A 27,339-nucleotide genomic window follows, 5' to 3' on the forward strand; every position below is an offset into this window, starting at 1 on the left:
GAATTAGGAAATGTGCAATAATGCATTTTGTTAAAAGGAATAATAGTGCAGACTATTATCTAAATGGAGAGAAGGTTCAAACATCAGAGGTGCAGAGGAGTCCATGTGCAAGACTCTCAGAAGGTTAATTTACAGGTTGAGTCTGTGGTAAAGAAGGCAAATGCAATGTTGGCATTTATTTCAAGGGGAATAGAATATAAAAGCAAGCAGATAATGCTGAACCTTAATAAGACGCTTGGAGTATTATCAACAGATTTGGGCCCCATATCTCAAAAAGCATGTGTTGTCATTGGAGAAAGTCTAGAGAAGATTCATGAAGATGATTCTAGGAATGAAGGGATTAAAATGTGAGGAACCTTTGGCAGCTTTGGGCCTGTACACACTGGAATTTAGAAGAATGCATGGGGATTTCATTGAAACCAACTGAATGTTGAAAGGACTAGATAAAGGTGGATATGGAGAGGATGTTTCTTACAATGAGGGCATCCAGAACTAGAGGGCACAGTCTCAAAATTGAAAGTGGATATTTTAGAACAGAGGTAAGGAGGAATATTTTTTAGCCTAATCATAGTGAATCTGTGGAATGCTCTGCCACAGACTGCGTTGGAGGCCAAGCCTGTGGGTATATTTAAGTCGAAAGTTGATCGTTTCCTGATTGGTCAGGGCACCAAAGGATATGATGAGATGGCAGGTGTATGGAGTTGAGTGGGATCTGGGATCAGCCATGATGGAATGGCAGAGCAGACTCGATGGGCTGAATGGCCTAATTCTGCTCCTATGTCTTATGGTCTTATGGACTGACTTGGATATGATTGTGAGAAGCAAGATCAATAAGACTGTAGATGATACAAAGAGATGGTAATAGTGTAGAAGGTAGTCTTAGGCTACATTGATGAAAGTGGGCTGAAAAATGGCAATTAACTTTAATCCAGACAAATGTGAAGTGATGCGTTTTGAGAGAACTTATAAGGCTAGAACATAAATAATGAATGATAAGAGTTGTAGGGAATACAGAGGAACAGAGGGATTCATACAACAAACCCATAGATCCTTGAAGGTGACAATGCGGGTAGACCAAAATGGTTGGGATGGCAAAGGGGATACTGGCCTTCATTAGTCGAGACACTGAATACATAAGTCAGGAGACTTCTATATTCTCCCTTCCTCCAACTTTGGCTCCACCTTTGTAAACAAACTTAGTCATTCTTCAACTGGAGTACTGTGTCACCAAGGTTCTGGTCATTGGAAGGGTGCATTAGCTCTGGAGAGAGTGTAGAGCAGATCGACCAAGATGTTGCCTGGGATGGAGCAGTTCAGACTGGAGAAGTTAGACCTTCTTTCCCTCGAGTAGAGGGGTTAAGAGAGGAAATGACTGAAGTGTATAAAATATTGAGGAGTCTAGATAGAACAGACTGAAGAAATGTTTCCCTGTATCAGGGGTAGACAAAATTAGTGGTCATGGCTTTAGGGTAAGGTGGCAGAGAGTGCATGAGAGGTACCGTCTTCACCCAGTAAGTGGTAATTGCCTCCACTTCAGTGCCTGAAAGAGTGGTTGAAGCCGGGTTGCTCACAGCATTGAAGAAGTGTGTAGGTGTGCACTTCAATTGATTAGGTGGAGAGGGCTATGGACCAGGTACAGGGTGACAGAGGCATGTCTGCTGGTCAGCAGGACCAAGTTGGGCTGAATGGTCGTATTGTTTCCATTAAAATATTCTGCACAGGGAGATCATGGGCTGCTTTTTTCTAATAGCAAAAATATCATCTGTTGCTGACAGTACAGAGTCAAACTTGGAGTGGGTTCTGGCATATGCTTGTGTGGAAATTTAGGAACTGCCTCACAGTGAGGCTCTTCCCCGTGGAAGGCTGCTGGCAGTCTTTTCCAATTTAGTCTCAGGAAATCAGTAAACTGATATTACCTTGTGTGTTTACAAGCCACTCGTACAGTCAAATACGTTAAAAATATTCTTTGTTGCTTAAGGTGTAAGTGTTTAATGTGTAAATAGTCACAAATATGGCTTAACAAACTCTCTATCCCTAAAATAACCATGGAGATTACCAGATGTGTGAAATCCATGTCAGAGTTCAATGGATTTGGCAACAATGAGAAATAATCTGTTTATTTTGCTGTCTTGATATCAGTGAGAACCTTGTCAATGAGTTCAGCTCGATAACATCACTGTTGCTGAATACCAGGGACACCCCTGATTCTGATGCCTGACAGAGCTCAAAAAAGGAAAGTCCTACCTTTTGTGGATATGTTACTTCTAGGTTAGCAGCCAGTGTTATTATTTCACTGCTGATCACAATTTCCAGGACATCCTATCAAGAGGTTTCTCCGTGTGATCATTATCACAGTAAGACTGACCGGATCTCTGAGGCCTACTTCAACGGTGTAACCTTCTCCCTCACCTATGCGTTCTAAACAGAAACAGAAAACGCCTGTGTGTGGATGCATGTTTCAGTTTTTTTGTAGCATTAGTAACTGTCCATGCTTTATGAACCTTTATTAAAAAGGTTGGAAACTTGCTTCCTGCCCATTACACCACTGTTCTACAGGGCATCAGTGAAGGTTCTCCATCTCTGGCATGCCCAGCGCTTCCTTCATTGTGGTGGTAGCTTCCTCTCGGTTTTCGCTACTGTCAGTCATGCAAGGCCTGGGTGGAGACTCAGGAATACCATCACACTCAGATGTAAGCAACACACACAAAATGCTGGAGGAACTCAGCAGGCCAGGCAGCATCTGTGGAAAACAGTACAGTTGATATTTCAGGCCAAGGCCCTTCGGCAGGCACTCAGATGTAGGAGGGTTCTTCATGATGTGGAAAGTTGCCATTTAAATATATTCCATTCAGTAAAATTGCTAAAAATAGATCAGGTAAAGATAGTCTTCAGGTTTGCCGTATGAAGCTTACTTCAGATCTTTCAAATGTTGATAATCTGCTGTATTTTTGCAGAGTATTCAGTTGTATTTTTCAATTTGTTTTCATTTGTATTTTAATAAATAACTATTCAGCAATATATCCATTATTTTTTCTACAGTTGTGTTCCATTTGCCACTTCAAATCGTATGAAAAAAAAACATAGTGTTCTTTGACCTGAACCTATTTAAAAGTTTGAAGAAAGGGGAACTATTGTTGCACGAGTTCAGTATCAAATTTGAATTACAAACGTGACTCAATTTAAAACTCAGACACCACATTATTTTCAACCAATTTAGCAGGCTATGTTCCTTTGGGAAATATGTTCTGGTGTTCGTTGGATATAAAGGTGTGCAACAGTTAGTACTGCATCCTTACAGTTGAAGAGGCCCAGGACTGAACCTGACCTTGGGTGCTCTCTGTATGAAGTCTGCACATTTTCTCTGTGCAAGTGTTTATTTTTTCCATCTGTTCCTGTTTCCTGCCATATCCCAAATGTGCTCTGGTAACTGGCCTCTGGAAATTACCACTTAGCATAGGTCAATGGTAAACAGAATCAAAGGAGAACTATTTGGCATGTGTTGGAGAGAATAAGATGCAGGGAAACAGAGAAATACAGTGGGGGAAATAGAAGTGATGATATTACTCTCCTGGGAGCTATCTTAGTCCCAATGAGTCTAAAGGCCTTCTCTTACTTTTTTTAAATATGTATCTTTAATATGACATAAAAGTTAGTTAGACTCACCTCAGTGATCAATAATAAAGAAAAAATATAGAATAAAAGAGCATTTCCCTATTAATTTCCTACCTGAAACTGATCTATTTTATCCATTATATCAGATTTTCCTCTGTGCCATTACATTGCCGAAAATAGAGGATCCATAAGACAGCTGATACGAATGCATGAATCAGGCACAGGGGAAGCTTTCTCAGCCCCTCACAGCTTTTCTGCTCTTTAGTAGGGTGATGGCTAATCTAATTGTCATCTCAACTCTGTATTCATGTTTATATGAGGTAGCTTTCACCTCTGCTTATCACAAACCCGGCCACTACAGTCTTGAAAGTATTCACAGAATCATCTTTTCAGGAAAACAGTTTTAAATACTAATGCGTTTCTCAAATGAGGAAAAAAATACCTTGTCTCTATTTTAGATTGGGACCGCCCACTTTATTTTTAACCAGTAACCTCCGAGTTCTAGATTTTCATATATAATACCTGAAGCATCCTCACTGTTAGGATTCCTCATGATCCAGTTATTTAAAATTAAATGTTTTTTTCTGATTTTCACGAGATTTGAGTGTGTTGATTTCAAGCTCTCCTTCTGGATCTGAGTAATAATTGTGCAAAGAAAACTGGGGATCATTGCCACAAAATACCTGAGAAAATACTCGCTGAGCTGCAATTCTTAGTTACTGGAACTGGAGTTTTGCAAATAATAATGGAGAACTTTAAAATAATTGGGACTTTGGAATGAAAAAGATAGTAATCAGACAGAAAATGATGGAACTGATGCAGGTCAGGCATTAAGAATAGGTTATAATTTTGGAACATCAGTCAGTCAAATTAAGTGCAGATGAAAACTCAAAGGTAAATTGATAATCAGACCTTCAAATTATTGCAGTGTAAGAAGGAAAGAGGTTGGAATGAAATATGATTGATAGGTAAAGAAAAGCTGTTAAAGTAACAGTAAACACAGGACAGGAAAATAATAGAATTAGTTAGATTTTGTGGCTTATGGAGGTCAATTAATAGTGACTGACAATATCAAAAGTACTTACTTTATACTTTATTGTCGCCAAACAATTGGTACTAGAACGTACAATCATCACAGCGATATTTGATTCTGCGCTTCACACTCCCTGGATTACAAATATTAAATATTAACAATAGTTCAAATTAGTAAATATTAAAAATTTAAATTATATATCATAAATAGAAAATAGAAAAATGGGAAGTAAAGTAGTGCAAAAAAACTGAGAGGCACGTCCGGATATTTGGAGGGTACAGCCCAGATCTGGGTCAGGATCCGTTCAGCAGTCTTATCATAGTTGGAAAGAAGCTGTTCCCAAATCTGGAACAAAGTAGAACATCATAGTTACAGTCTGGGATTATGTTGTAAAATGAAGTTACCAAAATATGGTGCTTAGTCTTCCTGACAGAGTTATTTGCTTTTTGGAATGCAGCCTTTGCTGATTACATTATTAAATTTAGAGAATTCTGCAACTTAATACAGGTTAATAATGTTTTGAGCCGGAATGATCACCAGACATTTTGGATCCAATTTAATGAATGACTTTTGCATCCAACAAATGCTTTTGCATCAGTATGCAGAACTTTGTTTTATTTAAAATAGATCTTTGTTGTCCGGATTAAATTTACCAAATGGCTCTTCCATTTTCCATTGCAAAATGCTCCAAAATTAATGGAGCAGCCCCAAGCATTTAATGCTGTTCCTCAGTGGACTTCCTTCGGCACAAGAATTTTGCTTCAGATGCTGTCTTTCCAGGTACGCTAGGCAGCAGGTTCTCCAGTGAACAAGTGCTTACCATTTACTGTGTGGCAGCCTGGACTAGGATTGCCAAGTGTATTTGATGTACTTATATTGCCTCCAAGGCTAAGAAGGAATTAAAGGTTGTTGGAGTATATGGAATAATACAATAATATGGTGGATATACAACAGCAAGAAGACAAATGGAATAAAAAAGGCATTGCAGAAATGATCCCAATCTATTCAGTAGGAACCATTCCAGGAAACCAGCAGGGATTCACCAAGTGAGAGCACTAATTGGGTGAAAATTAAAGAGCAGGGAAAGGAAGATTATAGTTTGGTGAAAACAATTCTTGTCTCATTATACAAAAGTAGAACTGTACCTTGAATTGTGATTATCTTGAAAAGGATTCCCAATGCGTTATTAAATCACTGTTTATTCAGTTAGACATTTGTTTTATATTCAAAGCATTATGCATTTTTTAATGTTTTGATTTGTATTGGAGTACAACATTGCCCTCAAAATTGCATCACATCGTACTTTTATTTCGTGATGCATGATTGAAATTTGGCGGCATGCCGTCTGAATAGTGATAGCATTCATTTTCAGACTGTAACGTTACGCTGGGATTCTGGTTGGCACTTTCTGGAGTGATACGGCAAGGGCTGGTCCAATGTGGATTCTTATACTTTATACTTTATTGTCGCCAAACAATTGATACTAGAACGTACAATCATCATAGCGATATTTGATTCTGTGCTTCCCACTCCCTGGATTACAAATATTAAATATTAAAAATAGTAAAAATTAGTAAGTTATAAAAAATTAAATTATAAATCTTAAATAGAAAATAGAAAAATGGAAAGTAAGGTAGTGCAAAAAAGCCGAGAGGCAGGTCCTGATATTTGGAGGGTACGGCCCAGATCCGGGTCAGGATCCGTTCAGCTGTCTGATCACAGTTGGAAAGAAGCTGTTCCCAAATCTGGCCGTATGAGTCTTCAAGCTCCTGAGCCTTCTCTCGGAGGGAAGAGGGACGAAAAGTGTGTTGGCTGGCTGGGTCGTGTCCTTGATTATCCTGGCAGCACGGCTCCGACAGCATGCGATGTAAAGTGAGTCCAAGGATGGAAGATTGGTTTGTGCGATGTGCTGCGCCGTGTTCACGATCTGCACCATTTGTTAATGAAGTGTGATTGTTCCTTGTGAAATGTTTCATTTTGACCATTGCAGGTGAACGTAGATCAAGTTGTCCAGGAAGACTCTGGAGATTGAGACCCCCCTGAGGTTGACCCCAGACCTGCCATTGGTCCACCCCAACCAGTGTTCATTCCATGATCTCTTAAAGACCAGTCCCTCTTGCCAGTCTTTAGATACCTTGATGACCCTGAATTTTTTTCTCGCCCAGATATCCAACCACCCAATCCCAAAGTTTACCCAGTCTTCATTCCTTCCTGGCCATGATATCTCTTCTCAACTCCCCCGTCAGTCATTTTCAATGCCCACCAACAATCAATTTCTCTGTCAACAGCCTTTTCCTTATATCCTCCAAAACTCCAGAGCAAATCCTGTTCCAAAGATTAAATTTAAGTACTAAATCACTTTACTTGTGATCAAGTGTCATTGTAATTTGCAATGGCTCTTGTCACTGCTCTGAAACAGCTAACTGGCACACACATGCAGATTTTCTCAGACTTCAGGTAAACATGCTGATATTGTTTATATCCATGGGTGCCTGAGGCTTTCTGTTCTATATGAAACCATCTTATTGACCCCTGTTTCAAAGTACAGAGGTCGAATTTGGATTTTTCCTTCGCTCAAAAGTTAAATTACTGGACTAGTAGTCAGAAGTATGGATTAGACTTCTGCAGTTTTCAGTTCCACTATAGAAGCTGGGGTATTTAAATTGAATTTGCTATTTTAAGTAAAAGACCAGTCCCATAATGGTAAGCACAAACCTGCTGGATTGTTGTAAGAACCCAGCAAATTCATTTATGAACTTTGGGGTGGAAGTCTGCCAGCTTTCTCTGGTCCAGCATACAAGTGAGTTCATATCCTGCATTGTGGTTGACTATTAGCCACCTCTTCAATTCCCAGGAGAATAGTCATGAACAATGTATGGCTTAGTGTCATGTGGTGTCCACATCCTATGAATGATACAAACATTGCACTCAACAGGTGACCTACATCCTTTAAGTTACACTCCTGAAATTTGTTTCCATTAATTTCATAGCTCCCTTTATAAATGGTGTAACAAGTACTGAAAAATCCCAGTGTCATAGAAACATAGAAAACCTACAGCACAATACAGGCCCTTTGGCCCACAAAGCTGTGCCGAACATGGCCCTACCTAAGAACTACCTAGGCTTTACCCATAGCCCTCTATTTTTCTAAGCTCCATGTACCATCCTGGAGTCTCTTAAAAGACCCTATCGTTTCTTTACTCAGAGAGTGGTGGCTGTGTGGAATGAGCTTCCAGCAGAAGTGGTTGAGGCAGGTTCAATGTTGTCATTTAAAGTTAAATTGGATAGATATATGGACAGGAAAGGAATGGAGGGTTATGGGCTGGGTGCAGGTCGGTGGGACTAGGTGAGAGTAAGGTTCGGCATGGACTAAGAGGGCCAAAATGGCCTGTTTCCATGCTGTAATTGTTATATGGTTATATGGTTTCCACCTCCACCACTACCGGCGGCAGCCCATTCCACGCACTCACCACTTCCTGCGTAAAAAACTTACCCCTGACATCTCCTCTGTATCTACTTCCTAGCACCTTAAAACTGTGCCCTCTCATGTCCACTTAATTGTAGAGGCTCAGTGATGTCTTGTGTCATATGTGCAAATAAAACTTCTGCCAGTAGGCCCAGGCACAAAGCCTGATTTGCCGAGCAGCATACCATCCGTTTGTTGTCATTGGTGGCACAGAGGATGTTCTATCTAGGCCAACATAGATCAATGGACGCTGTAAGTGAGAACTCATTTCTACAATCTTTTACTTTAACCATATTGGCACCTCTCTTAAAACACTGGGCAGTAATGTCTCCATTGCCCAGGCTCTATCTACTTGTACTTGTGAATTTCCAAGACATCACATGTTGAGATTCTACCAGTTGTACAGAACTTCAGAGGGTATTTGAAAGTTAAGCATTCTAATAGATTTTTTAAAGAACCAGTATTGAGGACAAAAAATAGCTGTTTACTTATCTTGCCTGGTTCAGTTAAAATCATAATCCCTGTAGGGACGTTGCATTCAGAATTCAAAGGATCTAAGGTTTTTTTTTGGAAATGAATTGCTAGCTCAATTCTCACAGGCAATTCCACGCTTCCGTTGAGGAATAATAAAGGTTCATAAAAATCCATTTTAGTTGAAATCATCTGCATACTTGAACACAGAGTTGAAAGTTGCAGAGAAGCTACAGGGCCTCAGTGTTTCACGGACTGTCAGAAAGACAATAGGATGAAGGTTAATAATAATCCCTATTCAGACTTCTGCCATGGCAACCACAATGCAAGTCGTTCAAGTCTTTCTAGTGGTGTCTCGTATTTCTGTCCCTGGTATCTTAATAGTACCGTAATGATGTAAGAGCAATTTTGTGTTATTTAAGGAATAATGGTGGGGCAACAAATGGGCTTCAGGTGCTAAAGTGATTCCAAAGCTGAACGTGGCAACGTTCAAGTAGTTTATTTACATAGCAGGCTTTAATATTGTCTTGTTTTACAATAGAAGTGGCCCCAGCAGGAAGTATACATGGCCAAGAAAGTGTTGCATCTGTTAGAAGTGTTGCATTTGTTGTCCTGGGGCCCTTTACAGCAATACTCCATTGAACACAATGCCCAAGCACAACTGAATCCGTCTTGCGTGATTGACCTCTGAAGTTGGGAGGGGTGGTTCTATATAACGTGGGGTGGGGTGGAATGAGCTGGACTGTTTGTGAGAGGTTTGGTTGGGATGGTAGGGAGTAAGGAAAATCTAGTACATTTAATAAAGGAAGCACCATTCTACAATTGTTTTTCTTCGATGAAGATTCTTGTGGACAGTCAAGTCAAGTCATTTTTATTGTCATTTCAACCATAACTGCTGGCACAGTATCCAGTAAAAATGAAAAAATGATCCTCCAGGACCCTGGTGCTACATGAAACAACACAAAACCACACTAGACTACCTGAAACAACACAAAACTACACTAGACTACCTGAAGCAACACAAAACTACACTAGACTACCTGAAACAATACAAAACTACACTAGACTACCTGAAACAACACAAAACTACATTAGACTTCAGGCCTACACGGGACTACATAAAGTGCACAGAGCAGTGCAAGACATTACAATAATTAATAAACAAGACAATAGGCACAGTAAAGGACAAATTACAATAATAAATGATGTAGATGTCAATGTAAACAATGTTTTAGCAGGAATTGAGAAAGAAATGAGCAAAAATTGCTAAGGGAGTAGTGTTCAGTTGAGTGTGTGTGTGTGTGTGTGTGTGTGTGTGTGTGTGTAGGTTGGTGTCAGACTAGATTCTGGGAATTGAGGAGTCTGATGGCTTGGGGGAAGAAACTGTTGCACAGTCTGGTTGTGAGAGCCCGAATGCTTTGGTACTTTTTGCCAGATGGCAGGAGGAAGAAGAATTTGTATGAGGGGTGCGTGGGGTCCTTCACAATGCTGTTGGCTTTACGGGTGCAGCGTGTCTGTACTGGCGGGAAGAGAGACCCCGATGATCTTCTCAGCTGACCTCACTATCTTCTGCAGGGTCTTGCAATCCAAGATGGTGCAATTTCTGATTCAGGCAGTGATGCAGCTGCTCAGGATGCTCTCAATACAGCCTCTGTAGAATGTGATGAGGACGGGGGTGGGCGATGGACTTTTTTCAGTCTTTGCAGAAAGTAGAGACGCTGCTGGGCTTTCTTGGCTATGGAGCTGGTGTTGAGGGACCAGGTGAGATTCTCCGCCAGGTGAACACCAAGAAATTTGGTGCTCTTCATGATCTCTACAGAGGAGCCGTCGATGTTCAGCAGAGAGTGGTCGCTCCGTGTCCTCCTGAAGTCAACAACCATCTCTTTTGTTTTGTTCACATTCAGATACAGGTTGTTGGCTCTGCACCAGTATGTTAGCCACTGCACCTCTTCTCTGTATGCTGACTCATCGTTCTTGCTGATGAGATCCACCAGGGTCGTGTCATTGGCGAACTTGATGATGTGGTTTGAGCTGTGTGTTGCAGCACAGTCGTGGGTCAGCAGAGTGAACAGCAGAGGACTGAGCACACAGCCCTAGGGGGCCCCCGTGCTCAGTGTGATGGTGTTGGAGATGCTCCTTCCAATCCGGACTGACTGAGGTCTCCCAGTCAGGAAGTCTAGGATCCAGTTGCAGAGGGAGGTGTTCAGGCCCAGCAGTTTCAGCTTTCCAATCAGGTGCTGAGGAACGATCGTGTTGAATGCTGAAGTGAAATCTATGAACAATATTCGAATGTATGTGTCCTTTCTGTCCAGGTGGGTGAGGGCCAGGTGGAGGGTAGTAGCGATGGCATCGTCTGTTGAGCGGTTGGGATGATATGGGAACTGCAGGAGGTCCAGTGAGGGAGGCAACAGGGTCTTGATGTGCCTCATGACGAGCCTCTTGAAACAGTTCATGATGATGGATGTGAGAGCATTGGGACGGTAGTCGTTGAGGCAGGACACTGAAGACTTCTTTGGCATGGGGACGATGGTGGTGGCCTTGAAGCACATAGGAACGACGGTGCTGCTCAGGGAGATGTTGAAGATGTCAGTGAGAACATCTGCCAGCCGGTCTGCACATCCTCTAAGCACTCTGCCAGGAATACTGTCTGGTCCAGCAGCCTTCCGTGGGTTGACCCTGCATAGAATTTTCCTCATATCGGCCAAGGTAAGACACAGCACCTGGTCATTGGGAGAAGGGGTGGTCTTCCTCGCCACCACGTCATTTTCCGCCTCAAAACGAGCGTAGAAGTTGTTCAGCGTACCTGGGAGGGAGGCATCTCCAGCACAGGCATGTAGTGTTGTCTTGTAGTTGCTGATGTCCTGAATGCCCTTCCACATGCGCCGTGTGTCGCCACTATCCTGGAAGTGGCTGTGGATTCGCTGGGTGTGTGCACGCTTTGCCCCTCTGATGGCCTGGGACTGTTTGGCCCTCGCTGTTGTTAGGGCTGCCTTGTCGCCTGCTCTGAAGGCGGAGTCAAGATGACACTGAGCTGTGGTTTCCATGGAGATTGTGTCCCAGACTTAGTCTTTTTTTTAAGTTTGTAGGGATGGTTTTGTGGACAGAAAAAGGAGTTAGTGGTCAGGTTAGGTTTAGGGACAGTGCTGGAGGGGTTAGAGGTCAGGATTCTGCTCCGTGCTCCATGTTCAAAGTCTAGTGATATGGATGAGTGACAAAGGACATCCAGAGTCTAGGCCTCTGCACTGTACTTGAAATCCAGCAATATGGACATGGGAACGAAGGGCATCTGGAGTCCAGGCCTCCACCTCGTGCTTAATGCTCAGCGACATGGATGGCTAATGAAAGCCTGGAGTTTGGGATCCCGTTATTGACTGGTCTGGGGTCCAATACTGAAGCTCGAAGCCTGAAGGTCGATTGGAAGTCTAGAGCTTGGAGATTGGAGACTGGAGGTCCAGCCAATCCTGGGGTTGGAGAACACCCATGTGAGTGTGTGGGTAGGTGGGAGGCGGGGAAAGGATCTTGTTTTGCTGTTGTTGTTTTATTGTTTGATGTATTCTGTTTTGTTATGTTTTTTGTTGTTCTGCCGAGCATTGCGGGCAATCTATCTGGTGTCGGAATGTATGGTGAGCTGCCCCCAGCTCTAAGTGTGTCAGTTGTTAACACAAGCAATGTGTTAAACATTGTATGTTTCGATGTCCATGTGATAAATCAATCTGAATGTGAATGTGAATCTGAACCTGGTACAAGCATTAGTTTTAGAAATGATCTGTATTTCCAGTTCCCAAGTCATAGCACGCAGCTCTCAGGTTTAGCAATAGGCGCCGGTATTTAACTTCTACCTTGGACAGAAGCTCAGTGAGGCATAACTTTGTACAGATGCTTCTAAACAGTAATTATTATAGAGAAGTGAAGATGATTGTAAGGAGAAAGGGATTTGTTCAGTAAAACCTGAGGGAGTAACAAAAGGAGCAATAAAATGCCAGGTCTGACAGCAGCAACAAAACATAGAAATCATATCTGATATCCAAATGCAGGAAGTGTACAACAGAGTCAAGTGACAGAAAAAAAGTTTGTATTTCTTCTGTAAACTAGTGGTTGGGTATCCCAGAGAGTGACCTATTCCCACGGTTACTATTTAAGATATAATACATGAATCCTTTAGAAGTGTATCTCACAATAATGTAGGAAATGTATCAATGATTTCCTGACGTGATTATGCAGGTTAAAACATGTGCAGGGCAGTGTCCTTGTAAGCTGGATGATACTGTACCATTTTTAAAGAAGAGAATGGAACTGTTCTCATGTCCTGGCCAACATTCCTCCCTTTTGGCATGAGTAGATGGTTGGCCGAGCATCTTGTGCTGTTTGTGGGAAGGCAGCGTACCATAAGAAACTACAACTCAAGTAGGAGTCATCCATTGACTATGATATGAAGTGTCCCTTTGTAACTGGGTGGAAATAGTAACTACAGGAAGAAACAAAACCATGATGGTTAATATTGTCCACAGGGATTAAATAGATTCTGCTAATAGTCAGCATCATTTTACTGCTTGATCCTGACTGAGTTTATGTAGAAATTCCTTTCTGTTGCTTTAGAGCATGTATTGTCGGCAGCATCTAGGAAAGGAGTACAGTCGACGTTTCAGGCCAAAACCCTGCGGCAGTACCCAAAACGTCAACTACTCTTTTCCTAGATGCTGCCTGGTCTGCTGAGTTCCTCCAGCACTTTGTGTGTGTTGCTCGGATTTCCAGCATCTACAGATTTTCTTATGTTTGTTATAAGCACAAATTCATTTTTGACAGCTCCTTAGTACTTTGGGTTAAACAATTGACCTAGTTATTAAGGTTGAAATTGTGTTGTTTATTTAGATGTTACACTACCATGCAAATGTTTTAGACACATATATATATATATAGCAAGGGTGCCTAAGACTTTTGCATACTACTGTAGTAATTTTATGTATTGTACTGTACTGCTGCAAAAAAAAATTTATGACATGTGTGAGTGATGATAAACCTGATTCTGATATGGCTCGCTATTGTGGACTGACAGTGGGAAGGGGACAGAGATAGGGTTGGGAAAAGGGGAAGGGAGAGGGGAGGGAATGGGAAGCACCAGGGAGAGATTCTGTAATGATCAATAAGTCAATTATCTGGAATCAAATGACCTTGCCTAGTGTCTCAGGGCTGGGTGTGTCTGCACCGGCAACACACCTTCCCCACCACTGGCACTCCTTCTTGGCCACCTGGCCCACACTCCTCCCCTGGCGGTCCACATACCACCATTCCCAGCATGCTTTGCTCCTGGCAGATTTACAAGCTCACTCTCCACTCCATATTAACAAAGACGGTAGTGTGCAAAGTCATAGGCACCCTAGCTCTATATATAGACTTTTGCACTGTACTGCATATTAATAAAAGTGGATTGACACTCTCCAAATTAGAAAGTGGTTGGCAAGAATCAGTCTATGTGATGAAAAGGAATATGCTAAACAGGTTAAAGGAATGAACAGCTGGAAGCTTTGGGGAACTATATGGCTGGGAGCTGGCTGTCTGGATGTTGTTACAGGGATTTGCTATTGAAACGGTTGCTGTTTCAACAGGGGAACAAAGGAAGTAAACCTGAAACTCATTTGGTGATAATAAACATTAATTTATTAGTTGTTAATTAATCATGGAGTGAAACAAAAGTGCTTCACTGACAAGGAAGCGGTGTTGAGAAGGTAGTGGCCGTGCACTCCGAAAGACTGCAGGCTCTGGGCTTGTGGGCCACAACAGTTTAATGAGGGCAAAAGTATTGTAACTGGAGAGTGGCAGTACAGATTGTCAGTCTATTAAAGTCAGAGTACAGGATTGTGGATTGAGAATTAATGGGCCAGTTGCTAAACTGTTAGTTCTATAATTCGATGTGGTCTTAAGGAAAAAAGTAACACTAAGCTGCAGGTCAGAGGGGAATAAATGGGAATGGAAACGGGTAATTTGGAATTGAAATTGGAATTGGTTTATTATTGTCACCTATACTGAGATACAGGGAAAACCTTTTCTTGCATATTGTTCATACAGATCCAATCATTGCATAGGACATTAAGGCAGAATAAGGTCAAACAATATCAATGAAGAATAAAGTGATACAATTACAGTGAAAGGGCAATGTAGGGAACCAATAAGGTGTATGATCATAATCAGATTGATTGTGAGGTCAAGAGTCCAACTTGCACTAGAAAACCATTTAGTGGTCATTTTATAGCATAGGGGTTGTTCTTGTGCCTGCCTGGTACGTGCTATCAGATTTTTGTGTCTTCTTGGTCTTCCAGTTTGCTCTGTAACAGAAATGAGAGTGATTATGGAGACATAAATAATTCCTGGCACAAGTGGTGCTTGTAACTTTCCCAAAAGGTGCAAAATATTTCTTAATGTCTGTAAGAGTACATGGCTGCTGAACCTTAGGAGTGAAATGGAGTGGGAAAATGAGGAGGATGCAAAGAGGCTGCAAGGGGATTTGGACCAGGGAATGGAAAGTACATGGCATTGCAGTAAAATGTTGATAAATGTGAAGTTATCAAATTCTGGTTAAGAAAAACAGAAAAAAGAGTATATTATTTGATAGGCAGTAAATTGGAAAATGTTGAAATAGAAAGGAATTTGTATGCTCCTGTACACTAGTTACTGAAAGCAGGCAGAGATGTAGCAAACCGTTAAGAAGACACATGATTTGTCGGTTGCACAAGATATCTCGCTACAGTCATATAGGGGAATACAGGATAGAGTAGATCTTGGAGTACAGATACATGGCTCTCTGAAAGGAGAGTCACAGGTAGACAGGGTGGTGAAGAAGCAACTGAGTTATGGTTAGAGGTTGGACAGGCTATTCCTTCGATCGTAGGGTACTGAAAGGTGATCTTATGGAGGTATATAAAACCATGAGGGGCATAGACAGAGTGAATACACGCAGATCTTTCCCTCAGAGCTAGCATATATCAAAAATTAAGGAACGTAAGCCTAAGGTGAGAGGTGAAAGATTAATAGGATCTTAAGGGACAGTGTTTTACACAAAGGGTGATATGTACGTGGAATGCTGCCGGAGGGAGTGGATAAGGTTGATACAGTAACAGCTTTTCAAAGACAGTAGGACTGGTACATGGATTGGAAAAGTTTCGAAGGTTACGGGCTAGATGCTGAGAACTGGAACTGACTTGGATGGGGCAACTTGTTTGACATGGAGCATTTGTGCCAAAGGGCCTCTTTTCGTGCTGTAGGACTCTATGACTATACGGCTTTTGGTGAGACCGCACTTGAGCAGTTTTGGATTCTTTATCAAAGAAAGAATGTTATTGAGAGAATACAACAAAGGCTTACCAGATTGATTTCCAGGGTGGCTGGACTGCTACAAGAGGAGAGATTTGGTCCACTAGATTGTATTCTTTAAGTCAAACTAAAATGTGTAATACTTTGCCTTCTAATAGAAATACTGTTTACAAATATAAAAATGCTTGCTGAAAAATAAGGAAGTTCATGTAAGGTATTACTTTCAGCATTATAGAAGCCTATTTTGAGGTTGCAGAGTGACTCTGTCTACATATGGAGCAGCAGTCTGCACAGAAAGAGTTCTTTCATCGGAAGGGTTGTATTCTCTTTCTCTCCCTAGTGAACAGTTATGGGGATGATGAGGAGTTGACAACATCTACAGACAGCGATGAGGAAGTGATCAAACAGTTTGAATTCTCAGTATCAAGATCCCAGAGTTTCCGGTCTACAATATCAGACAAAGTGACACAGGCGGGTTTAGAGCGTAGGCAGAAATTTAATCGTTTACCTTCGAATCACGAAGAATTCAGCACTGAGGCCTCTGAAGTTGAAGGTACCATGCATGGTTTGTAATGCAATTACAAGGTCACACAGTTTTCTGAACATTTTGCTGGTTTGCTTTGCGGCTTGCAACCTTGAATGTGTTTTCTTGCATTTTTTAAGTTATTCCACGCTTTTCAGTAATGACTCTATCTGCTGTCACAAAAGGAGAAAAAAAGACTACACTGCATGAAATATAACTGATAATATTAGCTACCAGAACCATAGCAGTTCAGTACTGCATATGTGAGATAACTATTTCTGCTTTCTAATTGTATTGATTACTGAGTTGAATGAAAGCAAACTCTTTATTGACTTTTCTTCTCTGTGCTTATTTGTTTGTGAGCTGTCAGCGATTAAGGGGGTGCTGTATCCTTATGTCTGCTGGTGTTTAGAATGCTTTTTAAAAATCTTACCCTTCCTGATCCTTTCAAAATATTGTCCATATTTGCTTGCCTAGACACAGATAGACAGCAACAGTTTAGCTTTCAAGATAACCACTCTTATGAAGAAGACGGGTTGTCTATGAGCTCAGCCATGGGATTTGAGGATGGAGCTGACCGTCAAAGGATCTCTGATGAAGCAGCTGGGACTCCAGCCAAAAATCCAGATCAAGGGACCAACTTTGATAATCAAGGCTATGAAGGAAATGACAAGACTGACAGCTCCTCAGCCTGGAGTCCAGAGGTAAGGCCTTAAAGTTCTGTAATTTTCCAGGGAATAATTGTGTTAGTTTCTTTCACTACTTCCATTATTTGGGTAAAATAAATTAGAGTGTTGCATTAATTTAATTGGCTCTAATTCAATGTGTACTTTCACAACAGTTTATTTGCTCTTTATCTTGCATGTTTTTCTTCACTGCGAACACACGGTGGCTATCTCCACATCGGAAATCACAGCGGCAACAATGAACAAGAAGGCTAAGTAACTTAGCAGTCTGTTACACGATTGCCAATTGGGAGATATGAAACTGAGCTGGAATTTCAGTCACAAGCATCCCTATCTCTCCTTTCCCTGACTGGTTTAGAACCCTATGTCACACAAAAATATCAGTTGTTAAACAAAATTTTAAATACAAAGAAAATTGATGAATCCCTTTCAGAACTTGTAAATTAAAAATATTTAATTTTTCCTCCCATTCCCGTTGAAATATCATGCCACACTTATGCAGTTTTTACATGTTATTTGTATGTAGTCAATACAGTCCTCCAGGTGAAATGAGATTTAATATAGCAATTGTTTTCCTATTGTCCAAATGAGATAAGGGAAGAAGAATTATCTATAAAATGCTGGAATATATGGATTTTTAAATTGTGTTTTCCTATTGTCCCACATGGAAAAATATAGATCAGGATTTCTGCCCTGCACTCTGATACCTGGGGATATTGCAAGTAGTGTTGTATAACAAGGAACATAGACTTCATTTCGAGAGGAGGACCTTATTAGAATTCCACTCCTGAGTACATTTCGGTGAACACTGATGAAAAATGCAGTGATCCTCTGTGATACATAGCCAATCCTGAGAGTGGCTAAATCCTGAGAGTACTCAATCCTGAGAGTAGCTACAGATTTGAAAGCAGTTACAGAGAACTGGCAGTTCTTGCCCATTTGATGGGTACCTCATCAACTGCTCTCCGCCTTCATTCCTTGTAGCATTTGTGCACAGTAAGTGCAGTGTGTTCTATGTACCAAGTGCACTGCTGTTACTTTTTTACGCTTATCTGACAACAACTCCCAAACCAACAATCTCTACACCTAGAAGGGCAAGGGCTGTAGGCATATATGAAAGCCAGCAGCTGAGTGTTCGCATCCAAGTTGCAGACCTCTAGAACATAGAAAACATTACAGCACAGTATAGGCCCTTCGGCCCACGATGTTGTGCTAACTTATTAACCTACTCTAAGATCAATCTAACCTTTCCTTCCTACCTAGCCCACCATTTCAAAGTTAAAAGTAAATTTATTATCAAAGTTCATATATGTCACCTTAAACAATCCTAAGATTAATTTCTTTGAAGGCATTCACAGTAAGTACAAGAAACACATTAGAATCAATGAAAACCCATACCCAACGGTTCAGACAAGCAACCAATGTGCAAAAGACAACAAACTGCAAATACAAAAGGAAAAAAATAATAACTAAGCTATATCATCATCCATGTGCCTATCTAAGAGTTTCTTAAATGTCCCTAATACATCTATCTTTACCACCACCCCTAGCAATGTGTTCCATGCACCTAGCACTGTGTGTAAAAATAACTTATCTCTGACATTCCCAATTCTTTCCTCCAATCACGTTAAAGTGACATCCCTTCGTATTAGCCATTTTGCCCTCAGAAAAATTCTCTGGCTGTCACTCAATTTGTGACTCAAATCACCTTGTGCACCTCTATCAAATCACCCCTCATCCTCCTTTGCTTCAAAGAGAAAAGCTGTAGCTTGCTCAACCTATCCTCATTAAGACATGCTCTCTAATCCAAGCAGCATCCTGGTAAATCGCCTCTTGATTTGGAAATATATCACCATTCCTTCATCATAGTTGGATCAAAGTTCTGCAATTTGCCACCCAACAGCACTGTGGCAGTACCTCCTCAAGCACTGGTTCAGGGGGTGACTCACCACTGCCTTTTAAGGGAAAGGCATTAAATGCTGGCCTTGTCAATGATGTCCTAATCCCAATAAAGATGATGAAATCACATTCAGCAACAGACATCTATGGGAATTTTAGAATGAGATGGAATAATCTTGATTTTTTTTGTATTCTGTTTTTCATAGCTATGTTACTGTAGTTTCTGCCTTTTATAATAGATATTAAGAATTTAAGGTGTAATATTCCTTTTACAATATTTACTGTATATATACAGTCTCTTCTGTTCTCACCATACTTGATACCTTAGACACAGCAAGAAAGAGGGATCTTTTTGCAAGCCTGCACTAATTTCCTTACAACTTTAGCTCATTGTTCACAGGAGGCCATTTGGCCTTTTGCATGTGAGAGCTCTCGTTCCTTGCAAAGCAATCCAATTAGGTTATTTGAGCTGGAATTTGCATGTCTGACCCCTTCTTGTTCTATAACATGGCAGAACTGGTATCCTGTGGGAGCCTCCTAACTTGTCACTTCGACTGTAGTCAAAGATATGCTACCTGTAACATATTGTCCAAGGATGGCAGTAGATCATGAGTGTGCTGATAGAGAAAAGGAGAGTGGCTAACCATTCCCCATTCCCTTTTCCTTTTCCTTCTTGCCTTATCTCCTTACCTGCCCATCAGCTCCCTCTGGTGCTCCTCCCACTTTTCTTTCTTCCATGGCCTTCTAATCCTCTCCTATTACACTCCCCCCTTCTCCAACCCTGTATCTCTTTCACCAATCAACTTCCCAGCTCTTTACTCCACCTCTCCCCCTCCTCCCAGTTTCACTGATCACCTTGTGTTTCTCCCTTCCTTGCCCCCACCCTCTAACTCTGACCCTTCATCTTTTTTTTCTTCAGTCCTGTTGAAGGGTCTCGGGCGGAAACTTCAACTATACTCTTTTCCATCGATGTTGCCTGGCCCACTGAGTTCCTCCAGCATTTTGTGTGTGTGTGTGTGCGTGTTACTTGGCTAACCAAATGGAGGTCACTGCAGAAATGCCAAATCTCTCAGCATTGTTCAGGTGTTGGGCATTGACCTCAATCTACCTCACTGTGAGCTTACACCTTATTGTTTAGCTGCACAGTACTTTCTCTGTAGCTAGTACACTTCCTTCTGCATCGATGTTGTTTTACCTTGTTTCACGGGAGCTTAGGGGGTCGGAGTTTGGTGCTATCTGTAAGGAGTTGGTACGTTCTCCCTACAATCGCGTGTGTTTCCTCCAGGGGCTCTGATTTCCTCCCACAGTCCGTTAGATTAATTAGTCATTGCAAATTGTCCTGTCATTGGGGTAAGGTTAAATAGATGGGTTAATGGGCGGTGCAGCGTGTTGGGCCAGAAGGGCCTGATCTGCACTGTATCTCTGAATAAACATAGAAGAGTACAGCACAGGAACAGGCCATTCGGCCCATAATGTTGTGCCGACCCAGCTAAGAAAATCAAAAACTCTCAAATACTAATCCCTCCTACCTACACTATGTCCATATCCCTCCACCTTCCTTACATCCATGTGCCTGTCCAAACGTCTCTTAAAAGCCTCTAATGTATTTGCCTCTACCACCATACCAGCAGCGCATTCCAGGCATCCACGGCTCTCTGAGTAAAAAAAAACTTACCCCTCACATCCTTTTTGAACCTATGCTTCGCATAATCTTATAAACCTCTATCAGATCTCCCCTCTGTCTCCAGAACTCCAGAGAAAACAACCCAAGTTTATCCAGCCTCTAGAGCTGGCAGCACCCTGGTAAACCTCTTCTGCACCCTCTCCAAAGCCTCAACATCCCTCCTGTAGTGGGGTGAACAGAACTGTATGCAATACTCCATGTGTTATTGCAATGGGGGATGATGTGATGTGAAGGAAGAGTACGTTAGACAAGCGCTTCACTGCAAATCACCACATGTGACAACGTTGAACCAATTCCATTTCCAATTCCAATTCCAACCTCTGTTCAAAACCTGTCTTCAAATAGCATTCTCTTCATTTTCTTTTTACAAGCCTCGCTCTCCCTTTCTAGCTTCAAAGAAAGAGCCTGAGAATGAATCTGTGTGAGAACTGGTGAACAAAGTATTGTTTAATCCAACAGTTCTAAAATGTTTTGGAAGGCTATGTAAGTTGATACACTGGATTAGCTGTTCCTAGTTTCATGTGATATTTGATCACTTTTTTTTTATTCTTCTGTCAAGCACTCTTCACGTATTTAATGCTCTGATTTGGTAACCGGATGCCATTCTGAGGCACAGTTTCAAGGCTCTTGAGCTAATTACTTTGATAGACCTATTTATAGGAACTGATTCTTGATCCTTGCAGTGGAAGCAGCAGTTTTTTTTTAAAAAAAGGCACAAAGGATGTATTCTTCATTGCTTATTGCCAAAGTGCACCTTGATTCCTGTGTCAAGAAACTGAACGATTGTAAATTGGGTCCTGCTGGAGAAGCATCACTCAGTGAGTGAGGCATGAGGTGCACAGAACTGAGCTGAGCTGTGATTTAAAACCACCAGATAATGCTGGATCTCAAAGTTTAAAGTAAAATTTATTATCAGAGTACATACATATCACCTCATACAACCCTGAGATTCTATTTCCTGCTGGCGTACTCAGCACATCTATAGAATAGTAACTGTAAACAGGATCAGCTAAAGAGGAAGAGCATAGAAGACAACAAACTGTGCAAATGCAGATATAAATAAATAACAATAAATAATAAAAGCATGAAATGACAAGATAATGAAGCCTTAAAGTAAGATTATTGATTGTGGAAACATCTCGATAGAAGAGTGCAATTATCCTCTTTTGTTCAAGAGCTTCTCTTTACTTGGCTTTTGAGACTGCAACAGAAGGAAATGTCAGGAAAGGAGGCAAAATGTAAAGAGGAAAGTGTACAACACAATGGCAGAACCATTTCCCTCCACTTCCTGCTTTATGGAAGCAGCACTGTACAGAAGGTTCTTGGGATTCAAATCGATAGTTCTGTGAATAGAGAGGGTTGTGAAAAAGGCATACAGCATGCCTGCCCTCTTTGGTTGAGACATCGAGTATAAGAGTAACGAAGCTGTTGCAGGTATATAAAATTTTGGTTCAGAGTATGTTGTGCAGTTCCACACTCACACCAGAAGTTGCCCGTAAATATTACGTTACAGAAAGAATGTGGAGGCTTTGGAGAGAGTGCAGAACAGGTACATCAAGAGGTTGGACAAACTTGGATTGTTTCCCCCAGAGCATCAGAGACTGAGGGGAAACCTAACTGAAGTTTGTAAAATTATGAGAGGCATAGATGAAACAGTTAGTCCAAGTCTTTTTCTCATGGTAGAAATGTCAAATACTGGAGGGCAGAGCTTTAAGTGAAAAGGCAAAACTTTAAAGAAGATGTGCAGGGTAAGTTCCTTTTTTACACAAAGAATGGTAGGTGCCTGGATCAGGCTGCCAGGGGTGGTGGTGAAAGAGAACACAAGAGATGCATTTAGATAGGCACATGAGCATGCGGGAAATGGAGGGAAATGGGTCATGTACAGGAAGATGGGCTTAGTTTAATTTGCCACCATGGTTAACACAAATATCATGGGCTGTAGTGCCTTTTCCGTTTGGATACTGTTGATGGGGACGACCTACCAGGGACAAGTTGCAGTGGTTGTGTCTCTGGCACCGAGACTGGACCCTCAGCTCAGAAGGGAAGGAGGGAAAAGAGGAGAGCAGTAGTGATAGGGGATTTGATAGCTAGGGGGACAGACAGGAGGTTCTGTGGGAGAGAATCCCGGACGGTCTATTGCCTCCCTGGTGCCAGGGTCTGCGATATCTCAGATCGAGTTCTTGGTATTCTCAGGAAGGAAGGTGAGCAGCCAGATGTCGTGGTCCATGTAGGTACCAATGACGTGGATAGGAAAAAGGAGGAGGTCCTGCAAAGAGAGTTTAGGGAGTTAGGTGCAAAGTTGAAGGACAGGACTTCCAGGGTTGCAACCTCACGTGCTAGTGAGGCTAGAAATAGGAAGATAATGAATCTAAATATGTGGCTAAGGAGTTGGTGCAGGAGGGAGAGCTTCATCTTTCAGGATAATTGGGCCTTGTTCCAAGGAAGGTGAGACCTGTTCTGACGGGACAGGATGCACCTGAACTGGAGGGGGACAAACATCCTTACGGGAAGGTTTGCTAGTGCTGCTCCGGGGGGGTTTAAACTAGATTTGCAGGGGGAGGGGAACCAGAGTGTTAGAGCAGATAATGAGGTGGAGGAGGATAATGGTCACGAGAGAACTGCAAATATAGTACATGGAGTAAAGTCAGATCTAACATGTAAAGAGGCTTTGAGGAAAGAGAAGCAGAATAAAGGGTGTAAAAGTAGTAAGATAGAAGGGCTAAAGTGCATGTACTTCAATGTAAGAAGCATCAGGAACAAAGGTGATGAACTGAGAGCTTGGATACATACATGGAATTATGATGTAGTGGCCATTACAGAGACTTGGCTGGCACCAGGGCAGGAATGGATTCTCAATATTCCTGGATTTCAGTGCTTTAAAAGGGATGGGGGGGGGAGGGGAGGAGGGGTGGCATTACTGGTCAGGGATACTATTACAGCAACAGAAAGGGGGGGTAATGTAGCAGGATCCTCTTTTGAGTCAGTATGGGTAGAAGTCAGGAACAGGAAGGGAGGAGTTACTCTATTGGGAGTATTCTATAGGCCCCCTGGTAGCAGCAGAGATACCGAGGAACAGATTGGGAGGCAGATTTTGGAAAGGCGCAAAAATAACAGGGTTGTTATCTTGGGTGACTTTAACTTCCCTAATATTGATTGGCACCTGATTAATTCCAAGGGTTTAGACGGGGCAGAGTTTGTTAAGTGTGTCCAGGATGGATTCCTGAAACAGTATGTTGACAGGCTGACTAGGGGGAATGCCATACTAGATCTAGTATTAGGTAACGAACCGGGTCAGGTCACAGATCTCTCAGTGGGTGAGCATCTGGGGGACAGTGACCACCGCACCCTGGCCTTCAGCATTATCATGGAAAAGGATAGAATCAGAGAGGACAGGAAAATTTTTAATTGGGAAAGGACAAATTATGAGGCTATAAGGCTAGAACTTGCGGGTGTGAATTGGGATGATGTTTTTGCAGGGAAATGTACTAAGGATATGTGGTCAATGTTTAGGGATCTCTTGCAGGATGTTAGGGATAAATTTGTCCTGGTGAGGAAGATAAAGAATGGTAGGGTGAAGGAACCATGGGTGACTAGTGAGGTGGAAAATCTAGTCAGATGGAAGAAGGCAGCATACATGAGGTTTAGGAAGCAAGGATCAGAGGGGTCTATTGAGGAATATAGGGGATCAAGAAAGGAGCTTAAGAAGGGGCTGAGGAGAGCAAGAAGGGGGCATGACAAGGCCTTGGCGAGTAGGGTAAAGGAAAACCCCAAGGCATTCTTCAATTATGTGAAGAACAAAATGATGACAGGAGTGAAGGTAGGACCGACTAGAGATAAAGGTGGGAAGATGTGCCTGGAGGCTGTGGAAATGAGCGAGGTCCTCAATGAATACTTCTCTTTGGTATTCACCAATGAGAGGGAACTTGACGGTGAGGACAATGTGAGTGAGGTTGATGTTCTGGAGCATGTTGATATTAGGGGAGAGGAGGTGTTGGAGTTGTTAAAATACATTAGGATGGATAAGTCCCCGGGACCTGATGGAATATTCCCCAGGCTGCTCCATGAGGCGAGGGAAGAGATTGCTGAGTCTCTGGCTAGGATCTTCATGTCCTCATTGTCCACAGGAATGGTACCAAAGGTTTGGAGGAAGGTGAGTGTTATCCCCTTGTTCAAAAAAGGTAGTAGGGATAGTCCGGGTAATTATAGACCAGTGAGCCTTACGTCTGTGGTGGGAAAGCTGTTGGAAAAGATTCTTAGAGATAGGATCTGTGGGCATTTAGAGAATCATGGTCTGATCAGGGACAGTCAGCATGGCTTTGTGAAGGGCAGATCGTGTCTAACAAGCCTGATAGAGTTCTTTGAGGAGGTGACCAGGCATATAGATGAGAGTAGTGCAGTGGATGTGATCTATATGGATTTTAGTAAGGCATTTGACAAGGTTCCACATGGTAGGCTTATTCAGAAAGTTAGAAGGCATGGGATCCAGGGAAGTTTGGCCAGGTGGATTCAGAATTGGCTTGCCTGCAGAAGGCAGAGGGTGGTGGTGGAGGGAGTACATTCGGATTGGAGGGTTGTGACTAGTGGTGTCCCACAAGGATCTGTTCTGGGACCTCTACTTTTCGTGATTTTTATTAACGACCTGGATGTGGGGGTAGAAGGGTGGGTTGGCAAGTTTGCAGACGACACAAAGGTTGGTGGTGTTGTAGATAGTGTAGAGGATTGTCGAAGATTGCAGAGAGACATTGATAGGATGCAGAAGTGGGCTGAGAAATAGCAGATGGAGTTCAACCCGCAGAAGTGTGAGGTGGTACACTTTGGAAGGACAAACTCCAAGGCAGAGTACGAAGTAAATGGCAAGATACTTGGTAGTATGGAGGAGCAGAGGGATCTGGGGGTACATGTCCATAGATCCCTGAAAGTTGCCTCACAGGTAGATAGGGTAGTTAAGAAAGTTTATGGGGTGTTAGCTTTCATAAGTCGAGGGATAGAGTTTAAGAGTCGCGATGTAATGATGCAGCTCTATAAAACTCTGGTTAGGCCACACTTGGAGTACTGTGTCCAGTTCTGATCGCCTCACTATAGGAAGGATGTGGAAACATTGGAAAGGGTACAGAGGAGATTTACCGGGATGCTGCCTGGTTTAGAAAGTATGCATTATGATCAGAGATTAAGGGAGCTAGGGCTTTACTCTTTGGAGAGAAGGAGGATGAGAGAAGACATAATAGAGGTATACAAGATATTAAGGGGAATAGATAGAGTGGGTAGCCAGCGCTTCTTCCCCAGGGCACCACTGCTCAATACAAGAGGACATGGCTTTAAGGTAAGGGGTGGGAAGTTCAAGGGGGATATTAGAGGAAGGTTTTTTTACTCAGAGAGTGGTTGGTGCGTGGAATGCACTGCCCGAGTCAGTGGTGGAGGCAGACACACTAGTGAAGTTTAAGAGACTACTAGACAGGTAAATGGAGGAAATTAAGGTGGGGGGGAGTTATATGGGAGGCAAGGTTTAAGGGTCGGCTCAATATTGTAGGCCGAAGGGCCTGTACTGTGCTGTACTATTCTATGTTCTATGTTCCTACAACTGTTCTCATCATTGCTTGCTCTCATCATTTGAGAAAAAGAGTCGCAAGGAATGAGTTTCAGATGATGTCTGTTTGATTTTATCTCCAATGAAGTATTTCAAGGCTTTCAACCCATTCCTGTTCCAGTTGATTATCTTGTGTTTCTGGCCGCTTTGTACCTGTTGTTAGTGTTCTGGCTTCCATCTTTGGAGACTGAGCCATGAAACTTTGGCTGATGTTCTGGGACAGCGCTGACAGTTTGCTGCCCAGTTATCTGTCAGATAAGGCATTAACCAAGGTTTTCAGAAAATAACCTGTTCCCTTTTGCTTTGGAGTTGAGCAGTTATTCCTGATGATCAGACCAGCTTTATTCCTCAGTTAGTAGAATAAACACCATAAGCACAAGAGATTCTGCAGATGCTGGAAATCCAGAGCAGGACATACAAAATGCTGGCAGAGCTCAGCAAATCACGAAAAGAATAAAGAATTGACATTTCAGTCTGAGTTCTGATGAAGTGTTTCGGCCTGAAATTTATTCCTTTCCAGAGATGCTTCTGACCTGCTGAATTTCTAAGAGTGATAACACCACTGTTTTTAGGACCATGCTGTGCACAAGTTGGCAGTTGTGCTGCTTAATTGCCACAGAAACTACATTTATGAAAAGTCTTTCATTGACTGTAAGTGTTTTTAGATGTCTCAAAGTTATGAAAGGTGCTTTAGAAATCCATGTCTGTTTTTTTCATTTTCCATTCTTTTGCAGCTTTGCTTCATTCGTTTAGACAACACTTGTGAATGAAAGTCAATACAAACTAGTATCTGTTTCATTTCACTGTAAGGCTGCTGAGGGAAGTAGGGGTCAGAGGGCGGGCCCATAGGAAGGCAATCAAAGCACTTGCTAATGCCGCCTAAATGAGCAGTCACTGGCTGTGGCTGAAAAGAAGGGGTGCTGTCTGGGCTGCCGAGTGACCATCCAGAGACTAACCATGTGACACACACCCAGGTCTGATCAGCCTGTGGTGGGCCTACCTCGGCTGAGGGTTCTTGTGATAAAAGGCCGAAACACTCAGTGATGTCGAGGTACACAACTGAAGATGTGTCGTAA

At 42.2% G+C, this 27,339-nt stretch overlaps 1 protein-coding gene across 4 annotated transcripts in view; it reads left to right on the top strand.

The window, feature by feature from the left end:
• The window catches only part of LOC140185387 (synaptotagmin-16-like), a 190,207-nt gene that overhangs the window by 135,230 nt on the left and 27,638 nt on the right, over positions 1-27,339 (top strand). For 2 of the 4 annotated variants that reach the window (XM_072238946.1, XM_072238766.1), the window contains 2 exons: positions 16,228-16,452; positions 16,888-17,114. In XM_072238946.1, the coding sequence (XP_072095047.1) occupies positions 16,228-16,452; positions 16,888-17,114 (452 nt within the window). The remainder of the gene's footprint in view (positions 1-16,227; positions 16,453-16,887; positions 17,115-27,339) is intronic. The other 2 variants (XM_072238828.1, XM_072238874.1) reach the window with 2 other exon arrangements.

This window comes from Mobula birostris, chromosome 1 (assembly GCF_030028105.1).
Source record: "Mobula birostris isolate sMobBir1 chromosome 1, sMobBir1.hap1, whole genome shotgun sequence".
Lineage (NCBI taxonomy): Eukaryota > Metazoa > Chordata > Chondrichthyes > Myliobatiformes > Myliobatidae > Mobula > Mobula birostris.